Raw genomic sequence first — 26,342 nt, forward strand, 5'->3', positions numbered from 1 at the left:
TGAAGTGATGGGACCAGATGCCATTATCTTAAGTTTTCTGAATGTTGACCATCAAGCCAACTTTTTCACTCTCCTCTTTCACTTTCATCAAGAGGCTCTTTAGTTCTTCTTCACTTTCTGCCATAAGCGTCCTGTCATCTGCATATCTGAGGTTATTGATATTTCTCCCGGCAATCTTGATTCCACCTCATGCTTCATCCAGCCCAGTGTTTCTCATGATGTACTCTGCATACAAGTTAAATAAGCAGGGTGACAATATACAGCCTTGACATATTCTTTTTCCTATTTGGAACCAGTCTGTTTTTCCATGTTCCTTCCTGACCTGCATACAGGTTTCTCAAGAGGCAGGTCAGGTGGTCTGCTATTCCCAACTCTTTCAGAATTTTCCAGAGTTTATGGTGATCCACACAGTCAAAGGCTTTGGCATAGTCAATAAAGCAAAAAGAGATGTTCTTCTGGAACTCTCTTGGTTTTTCGATTTCTTTTTCTTAGGGAAGGTGTTGATCCCAGCCTCCTATACAACGCCTGTACCCATAGTTCATCACTCACTTTGTCTAGGAGCAGCTGTGAGGAGATATCTCATGCCCAAGGGCAAAGGAGAAGCCCCAGCAAGATGATAGTAGGGGCAAATTTGCATTCAGAATAAAGCCTCATTCCCGCCAGAGACACTCAAAGGGCTCAAACAAACCTTGTACACACCAGGACCCAGGTACCCCACAGAGACTGAGACAGAACTGTGTTTGAGCATCTCCTGTGGCAGTGCGGTCAGCAGTGAACTGCCACAGGGACAGGAGCTCTGGCTGTAGCAGACTTGCATATGGCATAAGCCTTCTTGAAGGAGGTCTCCATTAACCTCACCATAGAGCTGCCAGAACTTACACAGGACTGGGAAATGAACTCTTGAAGGGCACAAACAGAACCTTATGTGTACCAGGACCCAGGAGAAAGGATCAGTGACCCCACAAGAGAGTGACCCAGACTTTCCTGTGAGTGTCCAGGAATCTCCAGTGGAGGTGTGGGTTGGTGGTACCCTGCTCCAGGGTTGGGGCCATTGAGTGTAGCAATATGTGCATGGGATCTTTTGAAGGAGGTTGCTGTTATCTTCATTACCTCCACCATAGTTTGGCCCCTGGTAAATAGCAGGGAGGGGACACATGCCACCCATCAACAGAAAATTGGATTAAAGATTTACTGAGCCTGGCCCTGCCCATCAGAACAAGACCCAGTTTCCCCCTCAGTCTCTCCCATCAGGAAGCTTCCGTAAGCTGCTTATCCTTCTGTATCAGAGGGCAGACAGACTGAAAACCACAATCACAGAAAACTAACAGGTCTAATCACATTGACCACAGCATTGTCTAACTCAATGAAACTATGAACCATGCTGTGTAGGGCCACCCAAGATGGATGGTCATGGTGGACAGTTCTGACAAAATGTGATCCCCTGGAGAAAGGAATGGCAAACCACTTCTCTATTCTTGCTTTGAGAACCCCATGAACAGTATGAAAAGGCAAAAAGAGAAGACCCTGAAAGATGAACTCCCCAGGTCGGTAGGTGCCCAAAATGCTATTGGAGATCAGTTGGTGAAATAACTCCAGAAAGAATGAAGAGATGGAGCCAATGCAAAAACAACACCCAGTTGTGGAAGTGACTGATGATCGACGCAAGGTCCTATGCTATAAAGAGTAGTATTGCGTAGGAACCTGGAATGTTAGTTTCATGAATCAAAGCAAATTGGACGTGGTCAAACAGAAGATGGCAAGAGTGAATGTTGACATTTTAGGAATCAGCAAACTAAAATATACTGGAATGGGTGAATTTAACTCAGATGACCATTATTTCTACTACTGTGGGCAAGAATCCCTTAGAAGAAATGGAGTAGCCACCATAGTTACCAAAAAAGTCCAAAATGCAGTGCTTGGACACAGTCTTACAAACAACAGAATGATCTGTTCGTTTCCAAGGCAAACCGTTCAATATCATGGTAATCCAAGTCTGTGCCCTGCGCAGTAATGCTGAACAAGCTGAAGTTGAACAGTTCTATGAAGACTTAAAATAACTTCTAGAACTAACACCCAGAAAAGATGTCCTTTTCATTATAGGGGACTGGAATGCAAAAGTAGGAAGTCAAGAGATACCTGGAGTAACAGGCAAATTTGGCCTTGGAGTACAGGATGAAGCAGGGCAAAGGCTAATAGATTTTTGCCAAGAGAACCCACTGGTGATAGCAACCACCTTCTTCCAACAAAGACTCTAGACATGGACATCACCAGATGGTCAACACTGAAATCAGATTGATTACATTCTTTGCAGCCAAAGATGGAGAAGTCTCTATACAGTCAGCAAAAACAAGACTGGGAGCTGACTGTGGCTCAGATCATGAACTCCTTTATTGCCAAATTCAGACTTAAATAGAAGAAAGTAGGGAAAACCACTATGCCTTTCAGGGCTGACCTAAATCAAATCCCTTACGATTATACAGTGGAAGTGACAAACAGATTCGAGGGTCTGATCTGATAGAGTGCCTGATGAACTAGCTCATTTTTGATACATTGAATTTCAGTTCCTCAATATGGAAGCATATGATGATCTTGCCAAAGTGATTAGCATGTCATGAATACCGGTTATTGATTTTTCCAGAAGTATCTCTTAATCTATTTTATTTGTTAAAGAAAGATGTTATTGCATGTACATAGAAACAGAAGTTCCATGGAGAGATGCCAGTTTCAACTGATGCTTTGTGTCTCGCCTGCCACCCCAACTTCAAACAAAAACTAAATATTAATGTATATGTTGCTAGATATAAGTCCTAGTTATAGGAAATAAAGAAAATAGAAGATCATTCTGTCTGACTGAATCCTTATGGTATCATTTTAGTCCAGAATGGGGTATTCATACCTAATGACTCAGTTTATTCAACAATTAAATGGCATATAATATAAACAAGTAGACTTAAAGATACAATTTTACGGTGTTGGGAGGGAGGTGGGAGGAGAGTTTGGGATTGGGAACACATGTACACCCGTGGCGGATTCATGTTGATATATGGCAAAACCAATACAATATTGTAAAGTAAAAAAAAATAAATAAAATTACCTTTAAAAATTTTTTAAAAAATCCATTACCTTAAAAAATAAATAAAAGTATAGTTTCATGAAAAAAAATACCAGATATAAAAACTCTATTAATGGATATATATTTAGTGAAGGAAATATACTTTAGACTGTTGAAGGGACTATTAGTAAATTAGAATATAATACTGAGGAATTTACCCAGAGATAGAATTTAATAGAATGGCATTTCTGGGAAAAAAAAAAAGCAATCATTTGAGAGGCTTTGTAAATCCTTTACATAATATTCTAAAGAAGGGAGACATATTGGAAATTAGTAATAAAATTTACTGAAATTTCAAAAATTGGCTAGGAAAACGGATTGAAAAAATTAGTGAGTATTAAGTAGATTAAGAAAAATATTTCACATCTATGCATACCATAGTCAAAGTACGAAACATCAAAGACCAAGATAAATTCTTTAAAGCAATCAGAAAAGAAAGATGCTATTTTAGTGTCAGTAAAAGAATTTAAATGTTATTAGTTTTTGGGCTTCTTTGTTAGCTCAGTGCCAAACCCATTGAGAAAGACCTGTTGAGTCTTTCATTTTTTAAGACAATAATGGAACATTTCCAATCACATTTTCAAAACTGTTCTTATACTACGTGGTGATATGATTTATTATGAGTAAACCTGTCATTCTATTGTTTTAATCTCCTTACTTCCTAATATTTCATCCTTGACCTAAACATGTGGGTCACATTCATAGTTTCAGTATAAATATAAATGAAATATATTTTTCCTTGATAGCTAATGTATCCTTGACATTGAGTTTTTATTCTTATGCATAAACTTCTGTTAATAGTCATATGTTAAGGGATAATACAAGGTAGCAGATAACTATGTCACCTGTTCTGTGGGATACTTATAGTGATATAATGCATTGTCATGTATTTTGCCCATATTTTTTCTCATGGATAGTACAGCAAAAGAAAGGAGATGTATTTTTATTTTCTATAAGCTTATTATGTTTCTGGTGCACTTAAAATCAGTGGTCCCCAGTGTTTTTGGTACCAGGGACTGGTTTCATCAAAGACAATTTTTTCATGGACCAGAGGTGAAGGGGAATGGTTTTGCAAGGATTCATATATTGTGCCCTTCATTTGTATTATTATTACTTCATCTCCACCTCATTTTATCAGGCATTAAATCGTAGAGGTTAGGGACCCCGGCTTTAAATAACACTGGTCATACTGAAATAGTTTAGTGGAAGATTTGGATTTAGTAAGCACACCAAAAGAGTTTCAGCTGTTTGGGTCTATACAAACATTACTGCCTCTCAGAAGCCTTCTTTGACCCTCTGTTTCCCTCCATCATTTTACATGGTTCAGTGTTCCCTGTACTGCCCTTTATTAACATTTAACACTCTCTAAGTGAATGTTTTAATCATTTTCTGCAAGCTATGTATTCTCTAGTTCTTATTCACAGTCCAGTTGAATGATACAGTATGACTTTGTAGTGTCTCCTTTTGCTATTCCTTTCTCCCTTAGGCTTTTGTTCACCTTGTAAGAGTTGTGCTGTTTCCAAAAATGTAAATTTTTAGCAAAACATTAGTGACAAAATTGGTTGAGACATGAATTTAGAAAATGCCCTTGATCTATTGCATTCAGTATTTTACAGGTCAGGGAACATTCTTTTACAGTTCTTAAGCTGCTTTTTATATTATCTTGTCTAGATGTGAATGTCTAGATTGATGATAACTAAAAGATTATGATAATGAACATTTATGGAAGGTTTTAGTAGGTACAGAACACAGTTCTGAGCTTCTCAGGTGGCATGAATGGTAAAGAACACACCTGCCAATGCATGAGATATAAGAGACGTGGGTTTGATCTCTGGGTTCGAAAGATCCTCTGCAGGAGGGCATGGCAAGTCACTCCACTATTTTTGCCTTGAGAATCCCCGTGGACAGAGGAGCCTGGCAGGCTATAATCCATAGGATCACAAAGAGTCATACACAACTGAAGTGACTGAGCACACATGCACGAAACACATTTCTAAATATTTTATTTTACTCTCAGACCTTCTCACAGTTACACCGTTATGCCTTCTCACAGTAACTATGAGGTCTAGATTCCATTATTATTGTTTTACTGATGAGGAAATTAAGAAAGAGGGAAGTAACTGTCAGCTAGTAATTAGCAGAGTTAGGATTTACACTCAAGATATCTTGCTCCAAAGTCTGTATCATTCGCCTCCGTGCTGTAGAGAAAAGGGTATTAACAGCGACAACAACAAAAATGTAGGAATACCTTAACTCTGTAATTGGTAGTATACTTTTGAGAGAGAGTGTTTCATATTTTTATTTTTTACACAATGACATGGACTTAGAAGGCAATAAAATTTATTAGAGCAGAGAATTAAATATGAGAATACTAGCACTCATCGCAAAAGAGAAACCAAGAAAAGCACCTTGACAGATGATTGCCTTGTGTAAATTGGAGAATTAAAAATTACCTAAAGTTTTAACTATGTATTGATGTATGTTAGCTCAGAAACCTTTAAGATTGATCTAGAAAAGAAAGGTGGGATTTACCATATTGTATAATTTGGGAGTGTTTTTAGCCAGAACTATTAACCTGTTGAAAGATAGGGTGAAAAATTAATATCGTCTTTGTGGTGCACAGATTTTAGAATAGAAGTAATCCCAAGAGGGTTGTGATGGATGCTGATGGTGAGGTGAAAAGTTGTCTGGGCACAGAGCCAGAGAGCTTGACTTCTGCAGTTTTTTCTCCTACAACTTCATAGTGTAGTCACCAGGATGGTTCTTTTGTGACTAAACGTGAATTAAGGTTTTGAGTTTTGTAAACTATATTTTCAAGGGCTGCCCGAGTGGCACAGTAATAAAAAATCTGCCTACCAATGCAGGAGACACAGGTTTGATTTCTGGGTCAGGAAGATAGCCTGTTGAAAGAAATAGCAACCCACTCCTGTATTCTTGCCTAGAAAATTCCATGGACAGAGAGGATCCTGGTGGGTTACAGTCCATAGGATCACAGTCAGATGCGACTGAACACACATGCTCGTACATTTTCAAATAATACAGGCTTCTAAAATTTTGCCTCATAAATACTAATTTGTTGTTGATGAAAATTATTTTCGTTTAATTCTTTAGATGTGTACTAGCTTATAACTCACAGTTATTTAGCGAAACAGTTTTTGAATTCTACATTATTCTGTATTCGGTTATTGATACTCTAGTTCCTTAGAAGTTTTAACATGTTTAATGATCTCATCCATAATTGTGAGGTTTTCAGAAAGCTGAAAATGCCATTTCCGAGTCTAAATACAGCACTTGAGTCAGAATAAGATGATTTTCAGAAGCATTTTTTTTTCTGTTTGTTACTGGTAGCTTTTATAGAAAGTGAAAAGTGAAGTCGCTCGGTCGTGTCCGACTCTTCATGACCCCATGGACCCTACCAGGCTCCTCTGTCCATGGAATTTTCCAGGCAAGAGTACTGGAGTGGGTTGCCATTTCCTTCCCTAGGGGATCTTCCCAACACAGGGATTGAACCCTGGTCTCCCGCACTGCAGGGAGACGCTTTACCTTCTGAGCCACCAGGGAAGCCACGAAGTCATGTTAAAAATGGAAGATATTCAAATTGGAGACATTCGAGAGTGCATGTATATATAACAGTATTTGGATTGTGCTAAGTTGCTTCAGTCGTGTCCAACTCTTTGTGACCCTATGGATTATAGCCCACCAGCCTTCTCTGCCCATGGAATTCTCCAGGCAAGAATACTGAAGTGGTTGCCATTTCCTTCTCCAGTGGATCTTCCCAACCCAGGAATCAAACCCCATCTCTTATGTCTCCTTCATTGGCATGCGGGTTCTTTAACACTTAGCACCACCTAGAAAGCCCAGTATTTGGATAATACTGTTTTTGTTGCTTGCTGAAAATGAGTACGAAGTCCATTCTACCTTTGAATGTTAGTCAGAGGTTTTTCTTTCTTTGTTTTTTCTTTTGTTTTTTCCTCCTCTAGTGATGCTATTGCTGAAATTAGAGCCATTTGCATTGAAGAAATTGGAGTATGGATGAAAATGTATAGTGATGCCTTTTTGAATGACAGTTACCTAAAATATGTTGGCTGGACTCTTCATGACAGGGTAAGTTACTCTGTTCTCAGCTTTGATAGAAGATATGCTTTGTGCAAATATTAATGGTAAAAAGCTTGAAATTAAGATGGCATTTGTTGGCTTTTTTCCCAAAAAGTGTAATAATAATGAAATTTGAGATGATATAGATGAATACTGTTTACTTGTGGCCATGATGAAACTTGAAACATTAGTACATCTCAAAACTCTTGTCTTAGTTGTAATGCTGTCTTAAACCACCATTGACAGCCTGATACATCTAAATTTAAGAAGATATAGTATCTTAAGAAGCTAATTACAATTATGATTACAGTCTTTTTTTTAGTTAATAATCGAAAGAGATTCCTTGTTTCTCTTAATATATAGAAACTAAATAAGCTTTCTTATTTTGATTCTCAAGAGTCATATCCATAGTAGAACTTTTATCAAAGGTGAATAGATTTGTTGGATTTTAGAATATTTGATCTTAAACTATTTCTGTACTTCCCATCTCTTAGAAAAGGCTCTGATACAAAAGGAATCCCACAGTATTGAATACTGGATATGTAATCATTAAAATAACAAAGGATAGGAATGAGAAAGCACTGGAATTTTTATATTGAATAACCTAGATTCCTATAACTTGAACTGCCAGATTTTCACAGAAAAAAACTAAATCTCACAGCAGTCTGTTTTAAAAGTTGCTATATTCCTTTATTTGAATTGTTATGAGTATCATAGGTATTAGAAAACATTTTAAGTTTCTGTTTATTTATTTATTTTTGGCTGTGCTTCATCTTCATTGCTATGCCAGCTATTCTCTAGTTGTGGCAAGCTTGAGCTACATTCTGGTTGTGGTATGTAGGCTTTTCAATGTTGTGGCTTCTCTTTCTGCAGAGCACAGGCTCTAGGGAACGTGGGCTTCAGTAGTTGCACTTTCTGATCTCTAGAGCACAGGCTCAGGAGTTGTGGCACATGGGCTTAGTTGTTCCATGGCATGTGGGATCTTCCTAGATCAGGGATTTGAACCCTTATCTCCTACATTGGCAGGTGAATTCCTTACCACTGGGCCACAAGGGAACCCCAGTATTTTATCTTTTTAAGTGCAATTTTATTTTTAGACTTTTAGGATAATTTTGGTAATATTCCTTGACTTTCTTTTTTATGCTATTTTTAAAAATTTGTTAATTGGAGGATAATGGCTTTACAATATTGTGTTGGTTTCTGCATACAACAATGTGAATCAGAAATAATTTTATACATTTCCTCTCCCTCTTGAGCCTCCTTCTCTGCTCACATCCAACCCCTCTAGGTCATCACAGAGAGCCAGGCTGGGCTGCCTGTGTTATATAGCAGCTTTCCACTAGTTATCCATTTTTACATGATAGTGTAGGCTCTGACATCAAGAAGCTTCCATAAGCCTCTTATCCTCATTCACCAGAGGGCAGACAGAATGAAATCCACAATAACAGGAAACTAGCCACCTAATCACATGGACCACAGCCTTGTCTAACTCAGTGAAACTATGAGCCATGCTATGTAGGGTCACCCAAGATGGATGAGTCATGGTGGAGAATTATGACAAAACATGGTCGACTGAAGAAGGGAATGGCAAACCACTGCAGTATTCTTGCCTTCAGGACCCCACGAACAGTATGAAAAGGCAAAAAGATAGGACCCTGAAAGATGAATTTCCCAGGTTGGTAGATGCCCAATATGCTACTGGAGATCAGTGGAGAAATAACTCCAGAAAGAATGAAGAGACAGAGTCAAAGTGAAAATAGAGCCCAGTTCTGGATATGACTAGTGATGGAAGTGAAGTCCAATGCTCTAAAGAACAATGTTGCTATAGGAACCTGGAATGTTAGGTCCATGAATCAATGTAAATTGTAGGTGGCCAAACATGCAAAAGTGGCAAAAGTGAACATTGACATTTTAGAAATCAGTGAACCAAAATGGACTGGAATGGACGAATTTAATTCAGATGACCATTATCTCTACTACTTTAGGCAAGAATCCCTTAGAAGAAATGGAGTAGCCCTCATAGTCAACAAAAGAGTCCAGATTGCAGTACTTGGGTACAATCTCAAAAACGACAGACTGATTTGTGTTGGTTTCCATGGCAGACCATTCGGTATCACAGTATTCCAAGTCTGTGCCTGAACCAGTAATGCTGAAGAAGCTGAAGGTGAATGGTTTCTGTGAAGACCTACAAGACCTTCTAAAATTAATACCAGAAGAAGATTCCTTTTCATCATAGTGGACTGGAATGCAAAAGTAGAAAGGCACGAGATACCTGAAGTTTGGCCTTGAAGTACAAAATGAAGCGGGCAAAGACTTACAGAATTTTGCCAAGAGAACACACTGGTCATAGCAAACACCCTCTTCCAACAACACAAGAGATGATTCTACACATAGACATCACCAGATGGTCAACATTGAACTCAGATTGATTATATTTTTTGCAGCTGAAGATGGAGAAGGTCTATACAGTCAGCAAAAACAAGACCAGGAGCTGACTGTGGCTCAGATCATGAGCTCCTTATTGCAAAATTAATTTGAAGAAAATAGGGAAAACCAGTAGACCATTCAGGTATGACCTAAATCAAATCCTTTATGATTATACGATGGAAAAGACAAAGATTCAAGAGATTAGACCTGATAGACAGAGTGCCAGAAGAACTATGGATAGAGGTTCATGACATTGTACAAGAGGCAGTGATCAAGACCATCCCCAAGAGAAAGAAATGCAAAAGGGCAGAAAGGTTGTCTGAGGAGGTCTTACAAATAGCTGAGAAAAGAAGAAAAGTGAAAGACAAAGGAGAAAAGGAAAATTATACACATTTAAATGCAGCGTTCCAAAGAATATCATGGAGAGACAAGAAACTCTTCCTCAGTGATCAATGCAAAGAAATAGAGGAAAACAGTAGAATGGGAAAGACTAGAGGTGTCTTGAAGGAAATTAGAAATACCAAGGGAACATTTCATGCAAAAATGGGCTCAATAAAGGACAGAAACAGTATGGACCTAACAGAAGTAGACTCTATTAGGAAGAGGTGGCAAAAAGATCTTCATGGCCCAGATAACCACAATGGTGTGATCACTCAACTAAGAGCCAAACATCCTGGAATGTGAAGTCAAGTGGGCCATAGGAAGTATCACTAAGAAGTAAAGCTAGAGGAGGTGATGGAATTCCAGTTGAGCTATTTCAAATCCTAAAAGATGATGCTGTGAAAGTGCTGCACTCAATATGCCAGCAAATCTGGAAGACTGAGTAGTGGCCACAGAACTGGAAAAGGTCAGTTTTCTTTCCAGTCCCAAACAAAGGCAGTGCCAAAGAATGCTCAAAGTACTACACAACTGCACTTGTCTCACATGCTAGCAAAATAATGCTCAAAATTCTCCAAGCGAGGCTTTAACAGTACCTGAACCAAGAACTTCCAGATATTTAAGCTGGATTTAGAAAAGGCAGAGGAACCAGAGATCAAATTGCCAGCATCCACTGGATCATTGAAAAAGCAAGAGAGTTCCAGAAAAACATCTGGAACATCTGCCTTATTGACTACACCAAAGCCTTTGACTGTATGGATCACAACAAACTGTGGAAAATTCTTAAAGAGATGGGACTACCAGGCCACCTTACCTGCCTCATGAAATCTGTATGCAGGTCAAGAAGCAACAGTTAGAACCGGGCATGGAACGACAGACTGGTTCCAAATTGGGAAAGGAGTATATCAAGGCTGTCTAATGTCACCCTGCTTATTTAACTTATACGCAGAGTACATCATGCAAAATGCCGGGCTGGATGAAGCACAAACGAATCAAGATTGCCGGGAAAAATATCAATAACCTCAGATATGCAGATGACATCACCCTTATGGCTGAAAGCAAGAAGGAACTGAAGAGCCCCTTGATGAAAGTGAAAGAAGAGAGTGAAAAAGCTGGTTTAAAACTCAACATTCAAAAAACTAAGATCATGGCATCCAATCCCATCACTTCATGGCAAGTAGACATGGAAACAATGGAAACAGTAAGAGACTTTATTCTTGTGCTCCAAAATCACTGGAAATATTGACTGCAGCCAGGAAATTAAAAGATACTTGCTCTTTGGAAGAAAAGCTATGACCAACCTAGACAGCATATTAAGCAGAGGCATTACTTTGCCAACAAAGGTCCATCTAGTCAAAGCTATGGTTTTTCCAGTAGTCATGTATGGATATGAGAGTTGAACCATAAAGAAAGTTGAGTGCCAAAGAATATATGCTTTTGAACTGTGGTGTTGGAGAAGACTCTTGAGAGTCCCTTCAACTGCAAGAAGATCAAACCTGTCCATCCTAAGGAAATCGGTCCTGAATATTCATTGGAAAGACTGAAGCTGAAGTTGAAGCTCCAGTACTTGGGCCACTTGATGCAAAGAACTGACTCATTGGAGAAGACCTTGATGCTGGGCAAGATTGAAGGTAGGAGGAGAAGGGAATGACAGAGGGTGACATGGTTGGATGGCATCACCAACTCAATGGATATGAGTTTGAGCAAGCTTCAGGACTTGGTGATGGACAGAGAGGCCTGAGGTGCTGCTGTCCATGGAGTCTCAAAGGGTCGGACACGACTGAGCAACTGAACTGAATATATATATGTCAATGTTACTTTCTCCCTTCATCCTACCCTTTCTTTTCTCCATTGTGTCCACAATTAAGACTTATTTTCTGTATGTTACCATTGTTAACGTGTAGGTCATTTTTAGTTTTTTATTTTTAAAGAGCTCAGGGCAATTTATTTTTTTAATAGGTTGGCAAGTTTAAAAAATTTTTAAATTGAAAAATAGTTTATATTATCCAAACTCTGTAGTACAGCAAAGTGACTCAGTTATACAGATACATACATTCCTTTCTTTATATTCCTTTCCAATATGATTTATCACTGGATATTCGGTATAGTTTCCTGTGCTATATATTAGGACCTTGTTTTTTATCCATTCTGAATGTAATAGTTTTCATCTACCAACCTCAGCCTCCTAGTCCATCTCTCTCGCTCCCCCTTCCCCATGGCAACCACAGGTCTGTTCTATATGTCAGTGAGTCTGTTTCTGTTTCATAGGTAGGTTCATTTGTAGCATATTTTAGATTCCACATAAGAGTTCTCATGGTATTTGTCTTGCTCTTTCTGACTTAACTTCACTTAGTATGATGCATCCATGTTGCTGCAAGTGGCATTATTTCATTTTTTTTTTATGGCTGAGTACTATTTCATTGTTTATATTTACCATATCTTAATCCATTCATCTGTCAATGGATATTTACATCGTTTCTGTGTTTTGGCTATTGTGAACTGTGCTGCTATGAATATAAGGGTACACATATCTTTTTGACTCACAGTTTTGTCCAGGTATATTCCCAGCAGTGGGACTACTGGATCATATAATAATTCTGTTTTTATAGTTTTCTGAGAAACCTTTATTCTGTTTTCCATAGTGACTATACAACCTTTCCTTCCCACTAACGGTATAGAAAAGTTCCCTTTTTGCCACATCCTCTCTAGCATTTATTATTTGTAGACTTTTTAATGATGACCATTCTGACCGTGTGAGGTGGTACCTCATTGTAGTTTTCATTTGCATTTCTCTAATAATTTAGTTACACTGAGCATCTTTTCATGTACTTAGTGGCCTTTTGTATGTCTTGTTTGGAGAAAGGTCTATTAAGGTTGTCTACCCACATTTTGATTGGGTTATTTGTTTTTTTGTTGTTAAATTGTATTGAGTTGTTTGTATATTTTGGAGATTAAGCACTTGTCTGTCACATCATTTGCAGATGCTTTCTCCCATAGGTTTTTTTCAGTGTTTTTTTTTTTAATGGTTTCCTTTGCTGTACAGAAGTATATAAATTTTATTATACTGTTTTGCTCATGCTATTTTCTAGGAGTTTTATGGTGTCTTATGTTTAGTCTTTAAGCTATTTCAAGTTTATTTTTGTGCATTGTGTGAGGATGTCTTCTAACTTCATTGACTTATTGATACCTGCAGGTCTCTAGCTTTCCTAGCACAACTAGCTACAGAGACTTTCTTTTTCCCATTTTATATTCTGGTCCCATTTGTCAAAGATTAATTGATCATGGTTGTGCAGGTTTATTTCTGGGCCTTCTGTTCCTTTGATTCATATGCCTGTTTTTGTACCAATACCGCACTGTTTGGATTACTGTAGCTTTGTAGTCTTGTCTGAAGTCTGGGAGAGTTATGCCTTCTGCTTGCTTTTTTCTTTTTTTTTCTTTCCAGAATGCTCTGGCAATTCTGGGTCTTTTATCGTTCAATATAAATTTGCTATAGTTCTGTGGAAAATGTCATGAGTATTTTGATAGGGATGGCATTAAGTCTCAGGATTAGTTTAGCTAGTATTGCCTCTTTAACAGTGTTAATTATTCAAATTTAGAAAGCATGGGTTATTTTTCCATTTTATGAATTTTTTATTTCATTTATTAATATTTTGTAGTTCTTAGCATATAAGTCTTTCACCTCCTTGGTCAGGTTTATACCTAGGTATTTTATTTTTTGATGTAATTTTCTTAAATAGTATTTTTTTTTTTACATTCCCCTTCTGATATTTCATTGTTGTGTAAAGGAATGCAACTGATTTCTAAATGTTAATCTTGTATTCTACTTTGCTGAATTCACTTTTTAGATCTATTAGTTTTCGTGTGGAGTCCTTGGAATTTTCTGTGTATAGTATCATGTCGTCTACATATAGTAAAACTTTTACCTTCCAGTTTGGATACCTTTTATTTCTTTTCCTTGTTTGATTGATTTGGGTAGAACTTCAGAAACTGTATTAAATAGAAGTGGTGACAGTGGGTATCCTTGTCTTATTCCAGCCTTTACTGCGAAGGCTCTCCATTTTACCTCATTGAGTATTATAGTGGCTCTGCTATAAATGGCTTTTAGTATGTTGAGCTTTGTTCCCTCTTTTCTGACTTTGGTAAGAATTATCATGAATCGATGTTGAATTTTGTCAAATGCTTTTTCTACATCTCTTGAGATAATCATGTGTTTTTTTGCTTTTCTGTTGTTAATGTGATATTATTGCATTCATTTACTTGCGTATTTTGAACTAATCCTTGTAAATCTGGGATATAATCTCACATAGTCATGGTATATTGTCTTTTCTATGTGTTGTTGAGAATTTTTGCATCTACATTCATCAAAGATACTGACATGTCATTTTCTTTTTTGGTAATGTCTTAGTCTGATTTTGGTATCAGGATGATGGGGCTTCATAGATTGTCTCTGAGAGTGTTCCCTCCTCTTGAGTCTTTTCTAAGAGTTTAACAAGAATCAGTATACATTCTTGTATGTATGTTTGTAGAAGTTGTCCATGAAACCACCCAGTCCTGGACTGAATTTTTTTTAGGACGTTTTTTAATTACAGGTTGTATTTTACTTTTAGTGATCAGTCTTTTCAAATTATTTATTTCTTCTTGATTCACGTTTGGTTGTCTATATGTTTCTACAAAGTTGTCCATTTCTTCTAAGTTGTCAATTTGTTGCTGTATAATTGCAGTATTCGCTTACCTTTCTCCCCCCCACCAGCCCTGTCAATTGAAATTACTCCTTTTTCACTTCTTATTTTGTTTATTTGGGTGCCATCTCTTTTCTTCTTGGTGAGTCTGGCCAGAGGTTTGTCAATTTTGTTTACCCTTTCAAAGAACCAGCTCTTGGATTTGTTGGTTTGTTTTTTTTTTAATCTTTATTTTCTTTCCACCCTGATCTTTATTATTTCACTCCTTTGACTTTAATTTTTTGTTATTGTTTTTGTTCTCCTTTTTCTAATTCTTTTAGGTGATAGTTTAGGGTGTTTACTTGAAATTTTTTGGTTTTTGATCAAGGCCTGTTATCACTCTGAACATTCCTCTGAGAACTGCTTTTGCTGCATCCAGATTTTTTATGATTGTGTTTTCATTGTCATTTGTCTCAAGGTATTTTTAAAATTCTTTTATTATGATTTCCTCATTGACCCATTTTTCAGCAGCGTGTTATTTAGTCTCCAGGTCATCATTTTTTTCTCATTTCTCTCCTGTGGTTGATTTCTAGTTTCATGCCGTTGTGGTCAGAGAAGATACTTAAAACAGTTTCTGTACTATTTGTTAAGGTTAGTTTTGTGCCCCAGGATGTGGTCAGTCCTAGAGAATGTTCCATGTGCACTTGAAAAGAATATTTACTTGGGGTTTTGTTTTTTTGTTTGTTTTCTTTTTTGGATGTAGTATCCTGAAAATACCAGTTAAGCGAAGCTATTCTGTTGTATCATTAAGGACTTACGTTGCCTTATTGATTCTCTGTATGGAAGATCTGTCTATTGGTGTGAGTAGGATGTTAGAGTCTCCTGCTGTTAGTGTATTCATATTGATTTCTCCCTTTATGTTCTGTTAGTATTGGGGTGCTTGTATATTAGGTGCATATATATTGAAGTGGGTAAAAATCCTCTTATTTTATTGATCCTTTTATCATTATTAATGCCCTTTATCTTTCAGCCTTTGCTTTAAAGTCTATGGATTTCTTTTATATTTTTAATTTGTCATTGCCCTGTTTTTTCAAGTCTGTTAACTCCTTCCTAATCCACTTGATTTAGACTGATACTCATATGGGCTCAAATACATTCTTAGAAGAAAAGAAAAAAAATTTGCATTTTCTTGCTCTCCTTCCTTACATTTTATGCTTTTGATGTCCCTTTTTATATCTTCATATTTATCCCTTTGCTGTTCCTTGTGTTTATCATTACTTTTGCAAGTAGGGTTTTTTTTTCCCTTTTCATCTGTATTATGGCTAATTTAAGTGCTTTACTTTCCAGTTGTGATTTCCTCCTTCCTATTTCTTCTTTTCTATTTAGCAATGACCTTTCAATATTTATTTTAGGATAGGTTTAGTATTGCTATGTTGTTTTAATTTCTGCTTCTCTGAAAAATTATTTATTTCTCATCCTACTCTAAATTATAATCTTGCTGGCTAGAATATTCTAGGTTGCAGATTTTTCTCTTTTAAGATTTTCCATATATTTCATCACTCCCTTCTGGCCTGCAGTATTTCTGTAGAGAAATCAGCTGACTGCCTTATGGGAATTGCTTGTAAAAAAAAACAACAACAACAAACTTTCTCTTCCTGACTTTAGAATCCTCTCCTTTTAACTTGTGCCTTTTTTTTATTATAATATGTGTTTGTGTAGATCTGATTGTGTTCATCTTGTTTGGGACCTTCTGTGCTCTCTGTATCTGGATATCTGTTTCCTTCTTTAAGTTTGGGAAATTTTCTGCCATAATTTCATCAAATACATTTTTAATCCTCTGTCCTCCTTTTTCCTCTTCTGGAATTCCTATTATGCATAGATTAGCCCACTTTATATTATCCTGTAGGTCTCTTTATGTTGGGTTTTTCTGGGTTTTTGCGGGGGGGGGGGGTTGCATTCTGTCTGCTACCTTGATTCGGTAGTTTTTAATCAGTCTTATTTTCCAGGTCACTTATTCTTTCTTTTGCATTCGTTCTGCTATTCATTGCCTTGAGCTCAGGTTTTGTCTCGGGAAAGGAATTTTCTAATTTTTCTTGGCACCTCCTTATAGCTTCTACTTCCTTTTTATAATAACCTGCATTTTCATCAATAGTGTTTATTAATTTCTGCAGTATTTTCAATGCCTCCTTTTTGAAGTCCGTATCTGTTAGACTGAAGAGGTCTGTTACATTGTTTATTCCTTCAGGGGCATTTTCTTGGTCTTTTAACTGAAAGTGATTCCTCTGCTTTTTCATTTTCTTATGTTTCTCTTACTCTGAGTTTAGGGGGAACAGTTATCTACTGTGGTCTTAGAAGGCTGTTTATCAGCAAGAGTGAAGAGAAGCAAAAGCAAAGGAGATAAGGAATGATATACCCATCTGAATGCAAAGTTCCAAAGAATAGCAAGGAGAGATAAGAATGCCTTCTTAAGTGAACAATGCAAAGAAATAGAGGAAAACAATAAAAAACAAAGGCTAGCAGTCTCTTCAAGAAAATTAGAGATACCAAGGAAACATTTCATGCAGAGATGAACACAATAAAGGACAGAAACAGTATGGACCTAACAGGAGCAGAAATATTAAGAAGAGGTAGCAGGAATACACAGAAGAACTGTGCAAAATAGGTCTTAATGACCCAGATAACCACAATGGTGTGATCACTCACGTAGAGCCAGATAGCCTGGAGTGCGAAGTGAAGGGGGCCTTAGGAAGAAGCATCACCACAAACAATATGCCAGCAAATTTGGAAAACTCAGCAGTGGCCACAGGACTGGAAAAGCTCAGTTTTCATTCCAATCCCAAAGAAAGGCAACGTCAAAGAATGTTCAGACTGCTGCACAGTTGCACTCATTTCACATGCTAACAGGTAATGCTTAAAATCCTTCAAACTAGGCCTCAGCAGTATGTGAACAAAGAACTTCCATATGTACAAGCTGTATTTAGATAAGGCAGAGGAACCAGAAATCAACTTGCCAACACCCGTTGCATTATAGAAAAAGCAAGGCAATTCCAGAAAAACATCTGCTTCTGCTTCATTGACTCTGCTAAAGCCTTTAGCTGTGTGGATCACAACAAACTGTGGAAAATTCTTCAAGAGATGGGAATACCAAATGAACTTACCTGCCTCCTGAGAAATCTGTATGGAGGTTGAGAAGCAACAGTTCAAACCTGACATGGAACAAGTCTGGTTCCAAACTGGGAAAGGAGTATGTCAAGGCAGACTGGTTCCAAATTGGGAAAAGAGCACATCAAGGCTGTGTACTGTCACCCTGCTTATTTAACATATATACAGAGTACATCATGAAAAATACCTGGCTGGATGAAGCTTAAGCTGAAGTCAAGATTGCTAGCATAAATATCAATAACCTCAGTTATGCAGATGACACCCACCCTCATGGCAGAAAGTGAAGAGGAAGTAAAGAGCCTCTTGATGAAAGTGAAAGAGAAGAATGATAAAGCTGGCCTAAAAATCAACATTCAGTAAACTAAAATCATGGCATCTGGTCCCATCACTTCATGGCAAATAAATGGGAATAAAATGGAAACAGTGACAAACTTTATTTTCTTGGGCTCCAAAATCACTGCAGATGGTGACTGCAGCTATGAGATTAAAAGACACTTGCTCCTTGGAAGAAAAGCTTTGACAAACCTAAACAATGTATTAAAAAGCAGAGATATCACTTTGCCAACAAAGGTCTGTCGAGTCAAAGCTATGGTTTTTCCAGTATTCATGTACAGATGTGAGAGTTGTACCATAAAGAAGGCTGAGCATTGAAGAATTGATGCCTTTGAACTGTGTTGTTGGAGAAGACTCTTGAGAGTCCCTTGGACAGCCAGGAGATCAAACTAGTCCATCCTAAAGGAAATCAACCATGAATATTCATTGGAAAGACTAATGCTGAAGCTGAAGCTCCAGTTCTTTGGCCACCTGATGTGAAGAACTGACTCATTGAGGAGACTCAGACAGGAGGAGAGATTGAGGGCAGGAGGAGAAGGAGGTGACAGAGGATTAGATGGTTGGATGACAACATTGACTCAGTGGACATGAGTTTGACCAACTCCTTGAGATAGTGAAGGACAGGGAAGCCTGGCATGCTGCAATCCATGGGGTCTCAAAGAGTCAAACACCAATTAGTGACTGAACAACAGTGTCCCTATGTAGCTTGTGTGGGTTCAGTTTTTGTTTTTGACTTATGGGTTGCTTTTGGTTTAGATGCTTGCTCTCTCTTTCCTTAGCCTGTGCTGGCTGTTGTCCCTTTGATAGCAGGTGTGCTGGTGCTCGCTCCCAGGGAGGCATGTCAGTGATTACCTCCAAATCGTGGGTCCCTAGCAGGGGCAGCAGCAAGTCACCACTCTTGAGGAAAGTTGGCCATTGAGCATGGGACCCTAAGTGGCGACAGTGTGTCATGCACCCCTGGGAGGTGGGAGCAGTGATTGGTGCCAGGTCACAGAGTCCTCTTCGGCAGCAATGGGCCATCCTCACTTTGGGGATGTTGGTCCTGGATCACAGGACCCTCAGCAGTGACAGGCCATGCTGACTTCTGGGAAGGTGGGGCCAGTGACACCCACTCACAGAATTCTTGGCAAGGTGACTGCAACAGCAGCAGTCTGCGCCTGCACCTGGAGTCCAAGATGACAGCCACAGCTCACAGCCTCCCCTGGAGTTCATGTAGGCAGAGCCCTGCTGCCTGCAAGTGCATGGAGAAAGCAGCATTGGCCCACCTCGCTCCTCACACACCTCCTAACAATGGTGCCATGGCTCTCTGGCAGGCCCAGGCTTCCTCCTAGACTCCTTCGGTTGTAGTGCACTGCACTTTAGCCCCTCAGGCTGTCTTCATGCAGCCAACTCCAGTCCAGTCCCCAGGGTCGCTGAAGCCTGAGTCTTAGTACCCTGCCCCCACCATCTCCAGATAGCTCAGGCTGGAGAGTGCTGGGTGGTCAGGACCTGACTCAGCTTTGCCCTCTGCACACCTATTGCTGGGCTCTCTGAGGCTCCAAAGCTACACCTGTGTCCCTGCTAGTGAGAGGACTTGCTCGTGTGATGAAAGCATTCCTCTTTCACAGCTCCCTCCCAGAGGCATAGGTCTTGTCTGTATTCCTTTCTCTTTTTTTCATTTTTCTTTTGCCCTACCCACTTTTCATGTCGTTTTGGAAGTCTGAAGTCTTCTGCCAGTGTTCAGTAGATGTTCCATGAGAGTTGTTCCACACATAAATGTATTTTTGATGTATCTGTGGGAAGATGAGCTCCACATCCTACTCCTCTGCCATCTTGATCTATCCCCCAGACATGTTTTTTTAATAGTAGTGTGCTAAGTATTATAAAAGATATTTACAAAATGACAAAATCACATAAATTATAATGAAAGTTCCCAATGGAATTTACTAATGCCATTTTTGCTATAAGAGATATTTCAGAGCATCACAGATGGGTTGATCAGTTTCACAATTATTGATTTTTATTTGATAATTAGAAGGTTAGATGGAAATAGATGGTTCTTATTTTCTACCTCATGTGAGGGGAAATCCACTTAGTATGCACATAGCGAATTTTTTCCTGAATATTTATTTTCCCTAGCAATTCAGATTCTTTTCTCTTCACTAATAAATCCCATGCTCAATTTCGTTTTCATTCTCCAGTCTTCATGGGGTTTTGGGGACCTTCACGTCTAAGCCTCATCTCAGGTGCATCCAGTTAAATTTTACTACACATGAGACATTACAGGATTTCACCCTGTGCCATTATGCGGGCATATCCACACTATTAAACCCGAAAAGACCAACTTCTCAGTAGGAATAAGTTTAAAGTCTTTCATTTTTATTCCCCACTACTACCATACCAGTTTTTTTCCTTTCCTTATCTCCCTAGTAGAGTATTGTACTGAATTTCAGTAACAATAACATTTACTAGTTTTAGCGGAACTTATGTATGTCTATGAAATCTGGGGGAAATACCAATTTGATGTTACTTATCAAAAAATAACCACCCTTTTCAAATAAATCGCTAAACTGTGTTTATAGAAATCTTCTGTCAAGATAAAGAAAGACGTAGATTTCTCTTTTATATTGTTGATAAAATGATTTAAAGAGTTTTCCATAGAAGGATTTAAAAAACTCCTTGTGTGATCTCCAGTTGCTTTACTTAGAAAAGGGAATAAGTATTAAATATTTATTTCTAAACTTTCTGTTTTGTCATTCCCTTTTCATCACCTTTTTTTTTTTCCTCTGAGGACCAAAGTAATTTCCTTTCTCTCCATTTAATCATATGGTTGAAACTGCTCATTGTATAGGATATGGCTTCTGTGTTCAGACCCAACCTGTGCCTTTTCTAACGAGCTGATAAAATTTCTTCTCTCTTTTTTTTAAGATTTGCATTTTAATTATCAATTGCATTTTTCCATTTTTATTGCAGTATAATTGCCTTTATCGTTTCGGTTTAAGGTGTACAGAATAAATTGATATTCTATTTTTATTTTAGAATATTATAATATATACTATTATATATTATATTACTATATAACTATTATATATTACTATTTTATAGTTTACTATAAACTATAGTAAAAATAAGACAAACAGCATTTTTATTATGCTGCTGGTTTGTGTAAGTTTTAAAGTGTAAGTTTTGGCCAGTAGAAAGACAAACAATTTCTAGTTTAGCTAAAGGAGTTGTTAGAAATTCAGTTTGTCTTTCTCTCCACCAAAACTTATTTCCAAATCCCTACCCATTCATTTTACTTCTGACATTGAGAATGACACAGAAGAGATCTAATTTAAATAGACCTTTAGTAATCTTGTACTGTGGGCTAAGTATCTTACTCTCTTTTTGTATTTATGCTCATGACTGTAGCTTGCCTTTCTCTGTCCTTTACAGTTAGGAAATACGACTGTAGTGTTTTTACTTTTAGCTTATGTGTACAGTTCTCCTACTTTCTTGCATCATACTTGTTATGCTTGAACCAAAACACAAAGTTTTTAGCTTCAATTAATCAGTCTAAGGATTGCACAAACTTCACATGCATGATAACATCACCCACCTGATTGGAATGGTTAGCAGCATGCCAGCACTACTAGAACAATCCTAGCTAACACCCTGGTACTACTTGGTTTCATCTCCTATCTTTGTGGTATCCCATAGAAGGAAAGTGCCCATGGGAACCATCACATCAAGACTAGAGTCAAGGAGCCCTGTCTGGAATACATTGGTATACAGAACCTCAGACCATCCCAAAGTTGTACACTCCAAGGAGAAAAAAATCAAAATAATGATTGACATGTTGAGATTGTTATTTTGCAGGCTTGGTGTAATTCTGTGACTGCCTAGTTCATTTCTACCACTATCAAACTGAGTATTTCCCAACATGTCTTACAGAGCCTTGTTCCCTTGAACTGGAGTGTTTAGTCTCCATAGTCCATAGGAGTATGCCCATTGTTGTCTTGCTTGGGCAGTGAAAGATTTTCCTTTGACAGAGTCAAATTGCATGGGGTATCCAAAAATATGATGTATGTTTTATTCAAGGGTAGCTATGATAGTTTTAGCGTCCACATGCCAGACTGGAATAGTAATACCATAGCCTGACCAAGCCTTATGACAGTGAGGCATCATCCTTGCCTATGGCTGGTGGTCAGGGGTTTGACGTGAATAATCTGCCAGACCCAGGCAAGTCCAGGTCCTCAGTTAATGTATCCCAGTTTTTCTCTCTGGATGATTTAAGTATGTCATTGAGAATCACAAGATTGTATTACATCCTTAGACTTCTAGGTCACCTTTTGAGCTCTGGCCCATTTTTGCGTCTGAAGTGGACTCCTTTTCCCATAGATGGACCCAAGCATCTGTTGCAACCTACTGGGCACAAATTTGATTGGCACATGAATTCCTTGTATGTATTTTAAAAGGTCCTTTGCAAACTCAGGCATGTAGTTCTTTGCCAAAAAAAGAAAAAAAAATGCTACTGTTAAAAAAAAAATCAGTGAATCAATGAAGAAATTAAAGAGGAAATCAGAAAATACCTCAAGACAAATGGAAATAAAAACACAACTTGCCAAAATCCATGGGATATAGAAAAGCAGCTCTCACAGGGAAGTTTGTAGCAATACAGGTCTACAAGAAATTTCTCAAACAAACAACGTAACCTACCAATTGAAAGAGTTAGAACAAAGCCCAAAGTCAGCAGGATAAAGAAATAATAAAGATCAGAGAGGATATTTATGAAATAGAGTCCCCCATCCACCCACCCCCCCCCCCAAAAAAAAAAAGATGCAATAGGAAAGATCAGTGAAGCTGAGCTGATTTCTTTCCAGACATAAGCAAAATGGAAAAGTCTTCAGCGAGGCTTGTTAGAGAGAGAGAGAGAGAACCCAAATAAGCAAAATAAGAAATGAAAGAGGAGAAACTATAACCAATATCACAGACATACGAAAAACTTAAAAGAGAGTACTATGAGAAGTTATATGCAAACAGATTGGAAACCTAGGGAAAAAAATGGGTAAATTTCTAGAAACTTAACAATCTTTCACGACTGATTCTGGAAGAAGTAATCTAAGCTGAACAGTCACTAATATTAAAATTGAATTAGTAGTCAAAAAACTCCCAGCAAATTTAAGTCCAAGATCCAATGGCTACACAGAGACATTCTACCAAACACATAAAGAAAAGGTACTACCTATCCTTCTCAAACTATTTCCAAGAATTGAAAACCACTTTCAAATTCATTCCATGAGGCCACTATTACCCAATACCAAAACCAGACAATGATACTTCAAAAAGTGAAAGTCACTCAGTCATGTCTGACTCTTTGCGAGCCCATGGACCATACAGTCCATGGAATTCTCCAGGCCAGAATACTGGAGTGGGTAGCCTTTCCCTTCTCCAGGGGATCTTCCTAACCCAGGAATTGAACCCAGGTCTCCCGCATTGTGGGCAGATTCTTTACCAGCTGAGCCACAAGGGAAGCCTAAGAATACTGGAGTGGGTAGCCTATCCCTTCTCCAGGGGATCTTCCCAACCCATGAATTGAACCGGGGTGTCCTGTATTGCAGGCAGATTCTTTACCAACTGAGCTATCAAAAAAAGAAAACTAGAGACTAATATCTGTGATAAATAAAAGTGCAGAAATTCTCAACAAAATATGAATGGAGCTAATTCAGCAGTATAGGAAAAAGATCATATACTATGATCAACTGGAATTTATTATACAGATATAAGGATAATTTAATATCTGCAAATGAATCAGTGATACACCACATTGACAAAATGGCGAATATAACCACATCATTTCAGTAGACACAGAAAAAGCATTTGACAGAATTCAACAGCTCTCATCAAAGTTGATATCAAGAAAGCATATGTCAAATAATAAGGCCTATTTATGACAAACTTAAGAGGCCCTAGTGGTACAGAACTTGCCTACCAGTGCAGGAGATGTAAGAGACACAGGTTTAATCCCTGGATTGGACGATTCCCTGGAGTAGGGCATGGCAACCCACTCCAGTAGTCTTGCCTGGAGAATCCCATGGACAAAGGAGCCTGGCATGCTACAGTCCATACGGTCACAAAAAGTCAGACACAACTGAAGTGACTTAGCACACACACACACACACACACACACACACACATATGACAGACCCACAGCTGACATCATCCTCAGTGGTGGAAAGCAACTAAAAGCAGGCCTAGAATGCCCCACTCTTGCCAGTTCCATTTAACATGGTATTGAAAGTCCTTGCCACAAGAATCAGAGAAGAAAAGAAATGAACGGCATCTAAATTGGAAAGGAAAAAGTAAAACTGTCTATTTGCAGATAGCATGATACTGCATTTGGAAAACCTTAAAATGTCCACTAATGTACTATTAGAACTAATAAATGTATTTAGTAAAGTTGCAGGGCACAAGATTAATATACCAGAATCTGTTGCTTTTCTATATACTAGTAATGAGCTATCAGAAAAAGAAGGCATGAAAGCAGTCCCATTTAAAACTGCATTAAATGGACAGAATAGAAAGTTCAGAGATAAACCCATGCACCTATAGGCACCCAGTCTATGACAGAAGGCAGGAATATAAACTGGAAGAAGGAAAGTCTTCAGTAAGTAGTACAGGGAAAACTGGAGAACTATATGTAAACGAATGAAATTAGAACACTCTGTAACATCATACACAAAGATAAACTCAAAATGTATTAAAGACATAAATGTAAAGCTGGATACTATAAAACTCAGCAAGATATTTTTCAATCCACCTCCTTGAGAGGTGGATTGAAATAAATAAATAAACAAATGAATCCTAATTTTAAAAGCTTTTGCACAGCAAAGGGAACATAAACAAAAAGACAACTCTCAGTATGGAAGAAAATATTTGTAAACAAAGCAACAAAGGATAAATCTCCCACGTACAAACAGCTCATAAAGCTCAAAAAAAAAAACACCCCAAAACAGTCAAAATATGGTACAATATCTAAATAGACATTTCTCTAAAGAAGACATACGGATGGCTAAAAAATACATGAAAAGATGCTCAAAATTAGTAATTATTAGAGAAGTGCAAATCAAAACATACAGTGAGGTATCATTTCACACCAGTCAGAATGAAAGTGAAAGTCACTCAGTCGTGTCTGACTCTTTGGGACCCCATGGATGATACAGTCCGTGGAATTCTCCAGGCCAGAATACTGGAGTGGGTAGCCTTTCCCTTCTCCAGGGAATCTTCACAACCCAGGGATCAAATCCAGGTCTCCTGCACAGCAGATGGATTCTTGACCAGCTGAGCCACAGGAGATGCCCAAGAACACTAGAGTGAGTAGCCTGTCCCTTCTCCAACAGTTCTTCCCAACCTAGGAATCAAATTGGGGTCTCCTGCATTGCAGGCAGATTCTTTACCACCTGAGCTATCAGGGAAGACCCAGTCAGAATGGCTATCATCAAAAAATCAACAAACAGTAAATGTGAGAGAAGGTGTGAAATAAAGGGAGCCTTCTTATACTGTTGGTTGGAATGTAAACTGGTACATGCACTGTGGAAAACAGTCTGCATATCTCTATATAGAGATTCATCTATATGGAGAGATACCATATAATCCCGCAGTCCGACTCATGGGCATATATCCAGAAAAAAACATAATTTGAAAAGATACTTGCACCGCAGTGTTCATTGCAGCAGTGTTTACAGTAGCCTACGTGTTCATCAACAGAGGAATGGATAAAGAACATGGAGAAGGAAATGGCAACCCACTCCAGTGTTCTTGCCTGGAGAATCCCAGGGATGGGGGAGCCTGGTGGGCTGCTGTCTATGGGATCACAGAGAGTCAGACACGACTGAAGTGACTTAGCAGCAGCAGCAGCAGCAGCAGTACATGTATACAATGCAATATTACTAAGCCATAAAAAAGAATGGAAAAATGCCATTTGCAGCAACGTGGATGGACCTAGAGATTGTCATACAGAGTGAAGTAAATCAGAAAAAGACAAATATCCTGTGGTACTGTTTATATGTGGAATCTAAAAGGGGGGTACACCCGTGTTAATTGCAGCACATTTACATTAGCTAGGACATGGAAGCAACCTAGATGTCCATCAACAGATGAATGGATAAGGAAGTAGTAGTCCATATACACAATGGAATATTGTTCAGCTCTGAAAAGGG

General features: G+C 38.2%; 1 protein-coding gene across 2 annotated transcripts in view; it reads left to right on the forward strand.

Annotated features, from left to right (window-relative positions):
- The window catches only part of STAG1 (STAG1 cohesin complex component), a 322,933-nt gene that overhangs the window by 179,367 nt on the left and 117,224 nt on the right, over nucleotides 1-26,342 (forward strand). For both annotated transcript variants that reach the window (XM_068987932.1, XM_068987933.1), the window contains exon 9: nucleotides 7,093-7,216. In XM_068987932.1, the coding sequence (XP_068844033.1) occupies nucleotides 7,093-7,216 (124 nt within the window). The remainder of the gene's footprint in view (nucleotides 1-7,092; nucleotides 7,217-26,342) is intronic.

The sequence above is a fragment of the Capricornis sumatraensis genome, chromosome 1 (assembly GCF_032405125.1).
Source record: "Capricornis sumatraensis isolate serow.1 chromosome 1, serow.2, whole genome shotgun sequence".
Lineage (NCBI taxonomy): Eukaryota > Metazoa > Chordata > Mammalia > Artiodactyla > Bovidae > Capricornis > Capricornis sumatraensis.